The sequence below is a fragment of the Pecten maximus genome, chromosome 1 (assembly GCF_902652985.1).
Source record: "Pecten maximus chromosome 1, xPecMax1.1, whole genome shotgun sequence".
Lineage (NCBI taxonomy): Eukaryota > Metazoa > Mollusca > Bivalvia > Pectinida > Pectinidae > Pecten > Pecten maximus.
Genome location: NC_047015.1, coordinates 17485884 through 17501086, shown reverse-complemented (window position 1 = coordinate 17501086; position 15203 = coordinate 17485884). Strand labels below are relative to the sequence as shown.

At 40.5% G+C, this 15203-nt stretch overlaps 1 protein-coding gene across 7 annotated transcripts in view; it reads left to right on the top strand.

Annotated features, from left to right (window-relative positions):
- Positions 1 to 15203, top strand: part of LOC117326600 (cadherin EGF LAG seven-pass G-type receptor 1-like) — a 73452-nt gene that overhangs the window by 17363 nt on the left and 40886 nt on the right. For all 7 annotated transcript variants that reach the window (XM_033883391.1, XM_033883384.1, XM_033883369.1 and 4 more), the window contains exons 4-10: positions 14 to 319; positions 557 to 874; positions 9747 to 9812; positions 10461 to 10580; positions 11002 to 11108; positions 13628 to 13786; positions 14037 to 14138. In XM_033883391.1, the coding sequence (XP_033739282.1) occupies positions 14 to 319; positions 557 to 874; positions 9747 to 9812; positions 10461 to 10580; positions 11002 to 11108; positions 13628 to 13786; positions 14037 to 14138 (1178 nt within the window). The remainder of the gene's footprint in view (positions 1 to 13; positions 320 to 556; positions 875 to 9746; positions 9813 to 10460; positions 10581 to 11001; positions 11109 to 13627; positions 13787 to 14036; positions 14139 to 15203) is intronic.

Below are 15203 nucleotides of genomic sequence, written 5' to 3'. Positions count from 1 at the left end.
GTCTATTTTTCAGCTACTGCCATAGACTCGCGCCTGGAATTCAAGGAGAAACGGCCAAAGCGATACACGCTGTTACTAGGGAAAGGTTTCCCACAGGTGAAGGCTTTTACCATAGTGTATTGGATTCGTCTGAGTAAGAACCATTCCTCCACCGATAATGGCACCATTCTCTCCTACAAACAGGGCACCACCCTCGATATCATACAGATGGGAGTCGACCACAGACTCTGGTTTCGCCTCTTTGACCGAGTGAAATATACCAGGATCATTCTTCCTGCCGGCGAGTGGGCCCACGTGGCTTGGACATGGAACGGGAAGGGTATATCTTTGTGATTCTGTGTTGAAAAGCATACAAATATAAGGGGAAAGTAATACAAATAGTTTGAGAAATAATTATACTTTAGACTGACAACTTATCAACATACCTTTCCGGGTTCTGTACTTCTAGATCATCAGTTCATTCTTATTCTCTTCCGATCCATTTTCCCGATTTTATTTTGATGTCAGTGATACCGTGTAAACACATAACTTACTGGCTGTTCAATCTCCATTTCAGATGGTTCATGGAAACTGTACTGGAATACAAAAGAGGTCAACAGTGGCCGGCGAAGCGCGTTCCGGAAGCCTGTGCCCGGGGGAGGGGAGTTTGTATTAGGCCAGGCGTCTCGAGAGGCCTTCGATTTTGACTCAAGTGTGGCATTCATGGGTGACCTTGCCCATCTGCATGTGTGGGACTTTGTCATGAGTCATGATGACATCGTCTGGCTGAATACCTCCTGTACATTTATGTATTGCGGGAACGTCGCGCAGTGGGCTGACTTCCGGAGTGGAACACGAGGTGCCATGCGCATGAGATGGCCTTCCGGTATTCTAAGTAAGTGATGTGAAGTTAGAGTAGAGAAAACAGTGTAGCTACACACAGGGATATTAGATTTTATTAAGCATACAATATGTGTCGTGTGATACCACATTTGTATGATAAACGCAGTTTAAAAACCTCCATGCTGTTAAAGTTCCATGAATATTGAAAACATATAAAAGATATAAGAACACATATACTGATACACTATGTGACCAAAGTATTCCTGAAATGGACGCACTCTTCTCATTTTCATATAAATATTAGAGTGTGGAACTTTTATTCGGTAACTAGATTTCAAAGTACATGTATACATTAAACCTATATTTGGCAGACGGTTGTGGTAGAGGAAGATGATATTAGAGAGAATGGCAATTTTTAGATAGTTGTTTCCATCATCATTGACTTTCTATCACTTAAACTATGTAGCCATTGACAGAGACCATGTTTAAATATGACGTAATGTTGTGATATATCTAAAACACATCAAAAATGGCATTATTTCAGAAAAGATTTCATTTTTGTAAATAATGATTCAGAAGTAAATCGTGTGAAAGAGTTATTCCATTGGTCGCAATCTATGGTCACGACCTTACCGTTATGTTTGGTGTTGAAGGGGCTAATTCTGAACATTTTACAAGCATTATCATGAAACCTGTTATTGAATCCAGCTTATTACAGGCGTGCGTAGTGGTATCCCCGGTGCCGACGATTTACTCTCAATCCTATTCTATTACAGGTGGAATATTATCAACTATTCAGAGTATGTTGTATGTTTTCTCTTTTTTATTTTTATATCTTTTTACGACTGTTGACTAGTGGACATGTACGTGTGGTGTAGTTGTCATGTAAGCTGCCAGGTAATACACGAGCGTTACTACGGCAACACGTGTCGCCACACGTGCACTTCGAGACCCTATTACTGTTGTGAATCATTTATACTAGTCCAAATTTGAACTCATTTTTTCCATGTTGTCTTTTTTATCTTGTTGTTGTCAAATTTAAACTTTTAACGTTCTACTTCTTACCGAGATAACGACCCGAAAAGCAAACAATGGTATCAATCAGCCTCACTGCCTAGTCTACCTGCATATAGATTGTAGCCAATGTGATTGGCTCCGTAACTCTTTTAAGGTCACGAAAGGTCACACGTAGATCCTAGCTGGTTTTGCATGACTTTTATCAAGTCAGGGTTATTATCAAAACTATTTACGGTGAGTCATTCTTTTTAAACATATACTTTAATATTCTCTAGATTTACATTGAAATGACTTTTTACGACTTTCTTTACTCTGTGTTGATATAAGGATGGTCTACGTAGTGATTTTGGAATGCTCTGTTACTTTTTTCCTTACAAAATCATGTCTCCATTTTTAGACTTGTAGTTCTATAGGCTATAGCCGCACACCTGTGTGTAAGCATGTGTAAGACGATGATACATGGGACAACGTGTCAACGGCGTAACAGACGGCAAGGATACGTAAGAAAACGTGTCTACGGCGTAACGGACGACAAGGATACGTGGAACAACGTGTCTACGGCGTAACGGACGACACGGATACGTGGAATAACGTGTCTACGGTTTAACGGACGACAATGATACATGGAACAACGTGTCTACGGCGTAACGGACGACAAGGATCCGTGGAATAACGTGTCTACGGTGTAACGGACGACAAGGATACGTGGGACAACGTGTCTATGGCGTAACGGACGACAAGGATACGTGAGACAACGTGTCTACAGCGTAACGGACGACAAGGATATGTGGGACAACGTGTCTACAGCGTAACGGACGACATGAATTTGTGAGACAAATGTCTACGTCGTAACGGACGGCAAGCATACGTGAGACAACGTGTCTACACTACAGCGTAACGAACAAAATTGATTCCGGTTGGAGGTCGTGGGTACGGTCTACGGTCTACGGTCAACGGTCAATGACTCTTGTTAAGTATCAATCTTTACCCACAATTAATGTGTGAGGCCATATATGTACAACTAGAGAAAGAATATCTGACCCCCTCCCCCCACCACCCAGCACCCCAACCACGAGAATAATTTTTTTAGGTCACCTGAGACGAAGTCTCAATTGACCTATTCTAATCGCCCTTTGTCCGTCGTCGTGCCTCGTGCGTCGTGCGACGTCCGTCGTGCGTCCGTAACCAATTTGCATTTTCGACTTCTTCTCCAAAAGCGCTGAACCAAATTTGATGAAATTTGACAGGAAACTTCTATGGTTAAAGGTCAACCAAAATTTTTAATTATATGGTCCACACCCCCAGGGGCCTGAGGGGCGGGGCCAAAAAGGGTCATATTGACTGAGATTTCAAAAATCTTCATGGTGGAATCAAACACTCTTCATAGATGAAAGATGAAAGGGTCCTAAGGTACTTTACCAAAATTGTGAATTTCATGACCCTGGTTTCTCACGTTTACCCCTGGGGAGGGGATACACATTACTATAGTTTATATAGGGAAATCACATTTTTGACTATGATTTGTTGGATTTCTATTGGAATTCATTCTAACTTTGTTAACATTATTAATCATAGCCAGAGATAACAGTTTGTTGGTATACACATGTTAGCCTTGACTGACCCCCAGGGGCTGATGGGTGGGGCCAAAAAGGGTCAATTTAATTAACTGAAATATTTCAAATCTCATGTGACCGTTAAGGCCCATGGGCCTCTTGTTTATTTATGTGACCTATATATGTAGTCGATCGATGCCTTATAAAACCCAGTTAAAGTGACAAATTAAACAGGAATTTCCACTTATTAATCAATTATGTGTCTTGTCGACGTGGCAGTTTGTTTAAAATTTACTTTTAAGAGATTGTTTTTTTTTTTTTACTTTTTTTTTCAATTCAAGACAACGTTTCTATCTTTATATTATTATCTTTTATTATATATACTTGTAATGTTGTAAATATCTTTTAAATATGAGCAAGAAAAAATACATTGTAGTAAGACATATAAACAATATGAAAGAAATAATAATATAATAAGTGAGAAGTAAGAGAGTGTTACTTTGTATGAAATAGGAAAGAAAGAAATGAGTTTTGTTTATCAGAACTACAGAGTTGTTTGATATTTCTTATATCAAACCACCACAAAAATAAGCAAGATTTCAAGATATTTCAATTTTGTTACTTCAGAAATATGTTTTTCAGATAAGCAGAGTTTTATTTTCTAGTCAGTTTTTATAATACAATGTATTCAATCTTAGGTGTTTTAGGTGAGAAATTTCATCAATAACTACAAATTTCGTGTGATCTATCAGAAACAGTAAATAGATAGTTAGTCCGAATACACATCGAAATAGGTAATTACGTGTGTGCTACATAGAAATAGGTAATAACGTGTGTGCTACATCGAAATAGGTAATTACGTGTGTAATACTAATACACATCGAAATAGGTAATTACGTGTGTAATACACATCGAAATAGGTAATTACGTGTGTAATACACATCGAAATATTGATTACGCGTACAATACACATCGAAATAGGTAATTACGTGTCTAATACACATCGAAATAGGTAATTACGTGTCTAATACACATCGAAATAGGTAATTACGTGTGTAATACACATCAAACGTTATGAAAGGAGTAACCAAAATAAAGAGCAAATAGCTGCCGTCACAGCCTAATCAGTGTCGTCACTGGCCCGGGTTCCAGCCCCGTCACAGCCTAATCAGTGTAGTCACTGGGCCTGGGTTCCACCCCCGTCACAGCCTAATCAGTGTCGTCTCTGGCCCGGGTGTCACCCCAGTCACAGCCTAATCAGTCTCGTCACTGGCCTGGGTTCCATCCCCGTCACAGCCTAATCAGTGTAGTCACTGGGCCCGGGTTCCGTCCCCGTCAGAGCCTAATCAGTGTCGTCACTGGGCCCGGGTTCCGTCCCCGTCAGAGCCTAATCAGTGTCGTCACTGGCCCAGGTTCCACCCCCGTCAGAGCCTAATCAGTGTCGTCACTGGCCTGGGTTCCAATTCCATCCCCGTCAGAGCCTAATCAGTGTCGTCTCTGGTCTGGGTTCCACCCCGTCAGAGCCTACTTAGTGTCGTCACTGGCCTGGGTTCCACCCCGTCTGAGCCTTATCAGTGTCGTCACTGGGCCCGGGTTCCACCCCCGTCAGAGCCTACTTAGTGTCGTCACTTGGCCCGGGTTCCACCCCGTCAGAGCCTTATCAGTGTCGTCACTGGCCTGGGTTCCACCCCGTCTGAGCCTTATCAGTGTCGTCACTGGCCCGGGTTCCACCCCGTCAGAGCCTTATCAGTGTCGTCACTGGCCTGGGTTCCATCCCGTCAGAGCCTTATTAGTGTCGTCACTGGCCTGGGTTCCACCCCCTCAGAGCCTTATCAGTGTCGTCACTGGCCTGGGTTCCATCCCCGTCAGAGCCTAATCAGTGTCGTCACTTGCCTGGGTTCCACCCCGTCAGAACCTTATCAGTGTCGTCACTGGCCTGGGTTCCACCCCGTCAGAGCCTAATCAGTGTTGTCACTGGCATGGGTTCCACCCCGTCAGAGCCTTATCAGTGTTGTCACTGGCCTGGGTTCCACCCCGTCAGAGCCTTATCAGTGTTGTCACTGGCCTGGGTTCCACCCCGTCAGAGCCTTATCAGTGTTGTCACTGGCCTGGGTTCCACCCCGTCAGAGCCTTATCAGTGTTGTCACTGGCCTGGGTTCCACCCCGTCAGAGCCTTATCAGTGTTGTCACTGGCCTGGGTTTCACCCCGTCAGAGCCTTATCAGTGTTGTCACTGGCCTGGGTTCCACCCCGTCAGAGCCTAATCAGTGTTGTCACTGGCCTGGGTTCCACCCCGTCAGAGCCTTATCAGTGTTGTCACTGGCCTGGGTTCCACCCCGTCAGAGCCTTATCAGTGTTGTCACTGGCCTGGGTTCCACCCCGTCAGAGCCTTATCAGTGTTGTCACTGGCCTGGGTTCCACCCCGTCAGAGCCTAATCAGTGTCGTCACTGGCCCGGGTTCCTCCACCGTCACAGTCTTATAAGTTTTGTCGGTTAATGGGGGAAGAAAAGTTGTTCGACTGTCCATCTATCTCAGACTGTCAGCTTTGGTTTCGGTGCCATATAAGTTCTATCTTTTCTTGGTCGATCAGGCGCCACACATTACTTTTTGTGAAGGGGAAACAAGGTATTGATTTTCAGTTTTGAATGTCAAATGTCACGACGTACATGTACTAATATAACGATAGTATAACAGTAACACTTTGGTTTTATGTTCTTATAGGACAATCATGACCATATAGAGTAAACAGGTTGCCTGTGTGGAATGGTGACATGGGATTGCTTTTCGGGTCAACAGGTCAAAGGTCATGTGATCTGTTATTTTAAAGGTGCTACACCTTCGACAGACCGTATTTTTTATCAATTAAAAACACGAATAGATTCGTATGTATTTTTCTTCAGCAATAAAAGTTACACACTTAACAATATTACCACCCTCGGAAAGTTTCATCTTCTTATTTATCTTTAAAATTAGAAAAAATAAAATAATTATTTGCGTCCCGAAGAAATTCCATTTCGCTCCGCCTCCATATTGAATGAAATACTGATTGCGCATGCGCCGAAAACAGAAACACAAACGAGTAGGAACCACATGGCGAAGCGAGGAAGGTAACATGTGCAAGCCTAACATCTCCAGAAAGAAGGAAGCATAAATTAGATTATGAAAGAGAACGAAGAAAGGGAAGATTTCAATCGGAGAACAGATAGGTGGAATTATAAACGACAACGGAATCGGAACTCATGCGGAAATGACACAGTTGAGTTTTTATTGGAGAGGCAAGTGTGTAACGTACACACGTACGTAGTGTAACGTTCGGTCTGTTGTCATCTTTACTGAAAACTGTAAGCATATGATGCGATTGAATCAATGGTTAAGATTTCTTTTGTGATATGTAGTGATTGCAGATTCACTATTTATAGTTCATCAGCTTAAACCTGTTGATAAATCACACTTGTATCAATCCAGCGAAATAGGTCCGAAGGGGATAACGCTAAGAAAGCGTTTCGGTTCGTGGGCGACAACATGCACAGGATCGTGATTTTTCGCAACGGATAATATTGAAATGTTTTAGTTTTTATTTTCTGCTTGCATTAAAAATTCGCAATTAAAATCTGTAGTTATGATAGGCAACAGGCAATATATTGTTGTCCAAGCTGAATAAAAATAACTCCACCATGTGTGTTTTCTTCTGTATGTAAATTTCTCCCAGAATGCACTGCGATTCAAGGTCAAGTGTATGCAAAGTAGATTATAATGTTCAAAAGTTCGTAGCTTCTTGGCTTCATTACGACAATTTTTGACGGTATAAATTTTTTTTGTTTGTAGGTCTTAAATAGGCATATATACATGGACTGAATTTCATTTATTGTCAAAATAATAAAAAATTATTACACTCTGTCGGAGGTGTAGCATCTTTAAGATATCATTCAAGTTTCTACCAAATTTCTCATCCGATTCTAACTGAACTTTAGATATGTATTGGTGTGAGTCTACAGATAATCATAATGTATATAACGTCATCCAAGATTACAGTTATTGTGCTAAGATAACAATACGGTGTATGCGTGTAATATTGATGTCCAAAGCTTATTAAACATGATACAAATATTTCACGCGAGGGAGACATTTTTGTGACAACAATATCTATTTTGTTGGTGAAGGCAGATAGAACATGCAACTCTGCCAAACGTTGACCCGGGACCTCCGAATTCTATACAGACACTCACTATTTATACTACCTAACCAGTACAGTAACCTGGACCTCCGAATTCTAGACAGACACTAACTATTTATACTACCTAGCTATTTATACTACCTTACCAGTACAGTACCCGGGACCTCCGAATTCTAGACAGACACTAACTATTTATACTACCTAACTATTTATACTACCTTACCAGTACAGTACCCGGGACCTCCGAATTCTAGACAGCCACTAACTATTTATACCACCTAACCAGTACAGTAACCTGGACCGACAGACACTAACTATTTATACCACCTAACTATTTATACCACCTAACTATTTATACTACCTAACTATTTATACTACCTAACCAGTACAGTAACCTGGACCTCCGAATTCTAGACAGACACTAACTATTTATACTACCTAACTATTTATACTACCTAACCAGTATACAGTACCCGGTACCTCCGAATTCTAGACAGACACTAACTATTTATACTACCTAACTATTTATACCACCTAACCAGTACAGTAACCTGGACCTCCGAATTCTAGACAGACACTAACTATTTATACTACCTAACCAGTATACAGTACCCGGGACCTCCGAATTCTAGACAGACACTAACTATTTATACTACCTAACCAGTACAGTACCCGGGACCTCCGAATTCTAGACAGACACTAACTATTTATACTACCTAACTATTTATACTACCTAACCAGTACAGTAACCTGGACCTCCGAATTCTAGACAGGCACTAACTATTTATACTACCTAACCAGTACAGTAACCTGGACCTCCGAATTCTAGACAGACACTAACTTGTTATACTACCTAACTATTTATACTACCTTACCAGTACAGTAACCTGGACCTCCGAATTCTAGACAGACACTAACTATTTATACTACCTAACTATTTATACCACCTAACCAGTACAGTAACCTGGACCGACAGACACTAACTATTTATACTACCTAACCAGTACAGTACCCGGGACCTCCGAATTCTAGACAGACACTAACTAGTTATACTACCTAACCAGTACAGTCCCGGGACCTCCGAATTCTAGACAGACACTAACTATTTATACTACCTAACCAGTACAGTCCCGGGACCTCCGAATTCTAGACAGACACTAACTATTTATACTACCTAACCAGTACAGTAACCTGGACCTCCGAATCCTACACAGAAACTAACTATTTATACTACCTGGCCTGGTCATTGTTACCATTCCCTAGTGATCGTTACAGCTGATGATATAGAGGTTCTTTGTTATCCCCTCCATCTTGAAACTTCTTAGGACTTACACAAAATTCAAATCGCGAAAGCTGTGCTTCAATTTGGGGATGTCCCGTCGCCTTGAGGTATATGTTTTATCTAATTTGCCTTCTCTTCCTGTTGCCCGTGTTTCGAGGAACTATTTAACCCTTCCCAATAAGTCGTAATCTTTGTAATATAGCCGTTAAGACATGCTGGTTTTCCGCCGGCCAATCATTGTTGCCCCTTATCTCGTCTGTAACGCCAATCTTTCTTATCTCTCCGAGTGTTTATTGAATCATCGATGGTTAAAAATCAATACCCAAGTATTATTGACCGATTTATGGCGTCATCTCGGGAGTCTCCATCAGATACCAGGCTGGATGTTGACTGTTAAACGACGGTAGACTTGTGATCTGACTACAGACTGATACACTATAACGAACTCTCTTACAATCTAGTCAACTTTCCACTATCGAGATATGTATAGGAAAGCGCTGCACGGATTTTTATGAGATTTGTTTCATAGTAAAAAAAAAAGTAATTTTGCAACTTTACATTTTCTTTTCTATGCTAATATTATCATTTGTTTCTTATTCATTTTATTACTTTATTAAATGTATAACTAGTTAAACGAAATCATATCAATGTAGGCCATGGAAGCAATCTATTCGAAAAAAACAATTTTATAAACTTTTGAGAGTGGTGTACGCAACTGTTCCTCTATATATAGGTATATAAAATGTATGGCGTTTGGTATGGTTATAAGCAAATGCAAAAAAAAGTATTATTTTGAGATTAATTTCATCTTAAGTTTGACATTAATTGATGATGACCGTTATGACATCAGTGAATGAAGGAGTAATTACGGAATCTAATGTCAGAGTTTATTTTCCAGAAGAGAAATGTAAAACAGCTGAAGAGGAGGCGGTCACGTGTAACAAGCACTGCAGTTTAACTATAGGTAAATGTTACTTCATGTTTTTTTTTTAATTATTTACCAAATGCAATACAGCATATAGGTTATACAAATACATAATACAGTTATCATACTGAACGTACATCTCAAGATGGCGGAGGATAATTCCTTACATTATTACTAAATACAATTAAATTGAATGAACGAACTTTATATAATCACTAACTACGAAAGTACTGTAAATACAGATTCATAAGACATTTTCTTTTATCTGTTGCTTGCATAAAAAATTTACCAAATTTACTTAAAGTTTTAACATTTTTGCATTAAAATAGTTCTATAAGCTTATAAACACTCGGATGTCAATAACAATATTGTTTTATAAACTAACTCTTAACTCTGCATAAACTTACATGCGTTAAGTGGTAGGAAGCAGGGCTACGTGACCGAAGGGTCGTTAGTTCGAATCCCGGTACGGGCGCTGTATTGTATCCTGTGTTCAAGTCGATTCAACTGTGTATTAGTACGTGTTAGGGCAGAACAAGAAATGTCGGGTGTAAGCTGGCCTGATGACCGTTCTATATGTTTGTTAAGTCTTTGTAAAGTAAAGTCTTTGTTTTAAGTCATTTAGAGTTTCCGACGTGTGCCAGTCGAGGTTTACTTCCAGCAGTTCTTACTTGTTTCAATTTGCAGGTGCACAATGCAACAAGGTCATTGTTGAAAACATCGTTTGGGAACGGACGAAAGCTGTCAATTATCTCAACGTGTCATGTCCTGGCCAGGAACACATGGAGGCTACCAACGACACAGTGGGTGGGTTCTATACTGTAGTTTATACCGTACATTTCCCAATAAAAACCAGAGGAGACATGACACTCATACAACTAGTGGTATAGTATAACAACACATTTTCACAGCTCGTTTATAAAGTTAAACTCAATGATTTGTTTATTTGGTGCCGACTGCTATCACTATCATTTTGTGTCGTGTATGCTTTTCGTACATAAGCTCTCAGTCATCATCCTATAATTAATTATTTCTAAACACCAAATCGAAACAGGACTGTCATGCATAACTCTTCATCGAAGAAGCATTTTGTAGGAAAGTGAGTACACCGATATCTGCTTCAAAACCTGTAGCTACAAGTTATGTTGCCAGTTTATATAATGTTTCAGTATCATATTTGTGTGTGTGTGAAGACGGGTACAATGACTATTGGTATATGTTGGCACAGAAAACGCCACCAGACTATGTGACCAGACCAAACAGAATGACGGGATATGGGGAAAGCCTTTCATAGACAAGTGTATCTCCAAGGACCTGATGGAAATCAAAGACAAAGTGAGTCTCGCGTTTGTTGATAAATACAAACTGGTGCTACAAACAGAAATTCTATCAAATTATTCTCCACCAGCCTGCTGCTGATACCGGAGGGGACGATGGACTGGTACGGTTGTCATGAATACATGATGCAAGTCATTGCGACGAAGTTCAATCCAATTTTCCAATTGCAATTTAAAATGCTGTCCCCAATTTAAAATGCTGTCCCCAATTTCAACAGTATCGATTGTTTCCCGTTTAATGTCAGGTTGATTCCGGTGAGAAGGCGTTCAAAGGGTGTATAATGAGGAAATGACAACTTTGATTAGAGGGGATAGCTGGCTCATACTGTGATATTACACCGCCATGGTGTAACTATGTGATGAGAGGGGATAGCTGGCTCATACTGTGATATTACACCGCCATGGTGTAACTATGTGATGAGAGGGGATAGCTGGCTTACACTGTGATATTACACCGCCATGGTGTAACTGTGATGAGAGGGGATAGCTGGCTCATACTGTAATATTACACCGCCATGGTGTAACTATGTGATTAGAGGGGATCGCTGGCTCATACTGTGATATTACACCGCCATGGTGTAACTATGTGATTAGAGGGGATCGCTGGCTTACACTGGGATATTACACCGCCATGGTGTAACTATGTGATTAGAGGGGATAGCTGACTTACACTGGGATATTACACCGCCATGGTGTAACTGTGATGAGAGGGGATAGCTGGCTCATACTGTGATATTACACCGCCATGGTGTAACTATGTGATTAGAGGGGATAGCTGGCTTACACTGTGATATTACACCGCCATGGTGTAACTGTGATGAGAGGGGATCGCTGGCTCATACTGGGATATTACACCGCCATGGTGTAACTGTGATGAGAGGGGATCGCTGGCTTACACTGGGATATTACACCGCCATGGTGTAACTATGTGATTAGAGGGGATAGCTGGCTTACACTGTGATATTACACCGCCATGGTGTAACTGTGATGAGAGGGGATAGCTGGCTTACACTGTGATATTACACTGCCATGGTGTAACTATGTGATTAGAGGGGATCGCTGGCTCATACTGTGATATTACACCGCCATGGTGTAACTATGTGATTAGAGGGGATAGCTGGCTTACACTGTGATATTACACCGCCATGGTGTAACTATGTGATTAGAGGGGATAGCTGGTTTACACTGTGATATTACACCGCCATGGTGTAACTATGTGATTAGAGGGGATCGCTGGTTTACACTGTGATATTACACCGCCATGGTGTAACTATGTGATTAGAGGGGATAGCTGGTTTACACTGTGATATTACACCGCCATGGTGTAACTATGTGATTAGAGGGGATAGCTGACTTACACTGGGATATTACACCGCCATGGTGTAACTATGTGATTAGAGGGGATAGCTGGCTCATACTGTGATATTACACCGCCATGGTGTAACTATGTGATTAGAGGGGATAGCTGGCTTACACTGGGATATTACACCGCCATGGTGTAACTATGTGATTAGAGGGGATAGCTGGCTTACACTGTGATATTACACCGCCATGGTGTAACTATGTGATGAGAGGGGATAGCTGGCTCATACTGTGATATTACACCGCCATGGTGTAACTATGTGATTAGAGGGGATAGCTGGTTTACACTGTGATATTACACCGCCATGGTGTAACTATGTGATTAGAGGGGATAGCTGGTTTACACTGTGATATTACACCGCCATGGTGTAACTATGTGATTAGAGGGGATAGCTGACTTACACTGGGATATTACACCGCCATGGTGTAACTATGTGATTAGAGGGGATCGCTGGCTTACACTGTGATATTACACCGCCATGGTGTAACTATGTGATTAGAGGGGATAGCTGGCTTACACTGTGATATTACACCGCCATGGTGTAACTATGTGATTAGAGGGGATAGCTGACTTACACTGTGATATTACACCGCCATGGTGTAACTATGTGATTAGAGGGGATAGCTGGTTTACACTGGGATATTACACCGCCATGGTGTAACTATGTGATTAGAGGGGATAGCTGGTTTACACTGTGATATTACACCGCCATGGTGTAACTATGTGATTAGAGGGGATAGCTGGCTCATACTGTGATATTACACCGCCAACGACATTGCTATACATCAGGTGTGTATTGTAAACGTAGAGAAGCCATCGAGACCGATACACCGCTACAAAGTTTAGTAGAGAATCACATCGACTGTACAAACCAATCTTAGTACAATTTGCATGTAAAGGAATCTTCTGCTTTTCCTGCTTTTAGAGCTAGCCACATTTATCTTGAACTTAATACTGACATGTGACAGCGAATGTTCAGACACTTTGTTGATAAAAAATGACGAATTGCTGAGAACTAGCTGTTCCGTGAAAAATCGATGTATTTGATCAATTAGCCAAAGCCATCCTCATCGATCTGGCCGGACAGCTATTGCGGCGCATCAGCCAACACTTCCAGGACGTCAATATATGCATTTTTTTTGCATTTGTTGTAGGTTAAGAGAGCTTTTAAAGGAGCAGACTTGAACGAAAGCATTGTCTTCTACCTGGCGGAATTATTGCTAAACCACACCATAAACAATGTGTACACAAACCCCATAGACGTTGCCACGGTCATAGACCTGCTGGCTCTCGTGGTGGATACTCAGGACGAGGTGGGTGTCACGTGATAAGTGCACTTTACAACTAATTGAAATTGAAAGCACTTGCAAGGCTTAAATTACATCTAAGTCTGACGAAGAGGATGTTTGACCATTTACCAAGTTCAACCCTATTCACATTTTAAATAACTTATACCAAAGTGAAATTCACCCATACAAACTTTGTCGAAGCCGCCCTAATAACGTCCTTAGCTCCAACACGAACATTTCTATCGTTAATTTAACAACTGTCTGGATTTTTCAGGTTGCTATTCTCCAAGAGAAGAAATGGAGAGAAGGACGGAATCTGTATGCTCAAACTGTAAATGTTGTCAGAACAAAGGAAGAAACGAAAAACTTTACAGAGGTATGGTCTGTTTAGATATCAAAATGTACAGAGGTATGGTCTGTTTAGTTATCAAAACTTACAGAAGTATGGTCTGTTTAGTTATCAAAACTTACAGAAGTATGGTCAGTTTAGTTATCAAAACTTACAGAAGTATGGTCTGTTTAGTTATCAAAACTTACAGAAGTATGGTCAGTTTAGTTATCAAAACTTACAGAAGTATGGTCTGTTTAGTTATCAAAACTTACAGAAGTATGGTCAGTTTAGTTATCAAAACTTACAGAAGTATGGTCTGTTTAGTTATCAAAACTTACAGAAGTATGGTCAGTTTAGTTATCAAAACTTACAGAAGTATGGTCTGTTTAGTTATCAAAACTTACAGAAGTATGGTCTGTTTAGTTATCAAAACTTACAGAAGTATGGTCAGTTTAGTTATCAAAACTTACAGAAGTATGGTCTGTTTAGTTATCAAAACTTACAGAAGTATGGTCAGTTTAGTTATCAAAACTTACAGAAGTATGGTCTGTTTAGTTACGATTTAGTTATGGTCAATGAAGTTAAAAATCTACAGAAGTATGGTCATTGTAGTGAAAACTGTACAAATTCAATTCAATTTATTTATTTCACTCAGGCGGACTTTATATTGTGCGCGGCAAGAGGTCAATATGAAATACAATAATACAATGATAGGATTGACAGTAAAGCACACATCTTCATCTTCTACACTCCTCAACACTATTCAAAGCCAATATCCATACACTGTTCAAATTAAAACAATCATCCTAAAGTGATATACAGTTACTGAATTACATTTTACAATACTTTTACGTTGGTATGATACACAACAATACATTCACTAAGCCAGCACGGTTACACCCGTCTAACGATACAGAGGTATGTTCAGTGAAGTAAAAACTTTACTGAGGTATGGCCATTATAGCGAAAACTGTACAGATGTATGTTCAGTGAAGTGAAACCTTTACAGAAGTATGGTCAGTGTAGTAAAACCTCTTCATACGTATGTTCAGTGAAGTGAAAACTTACAGAGGTATGGTCAGTGTTACAGGTTTGTTGTTAAAACTCTAC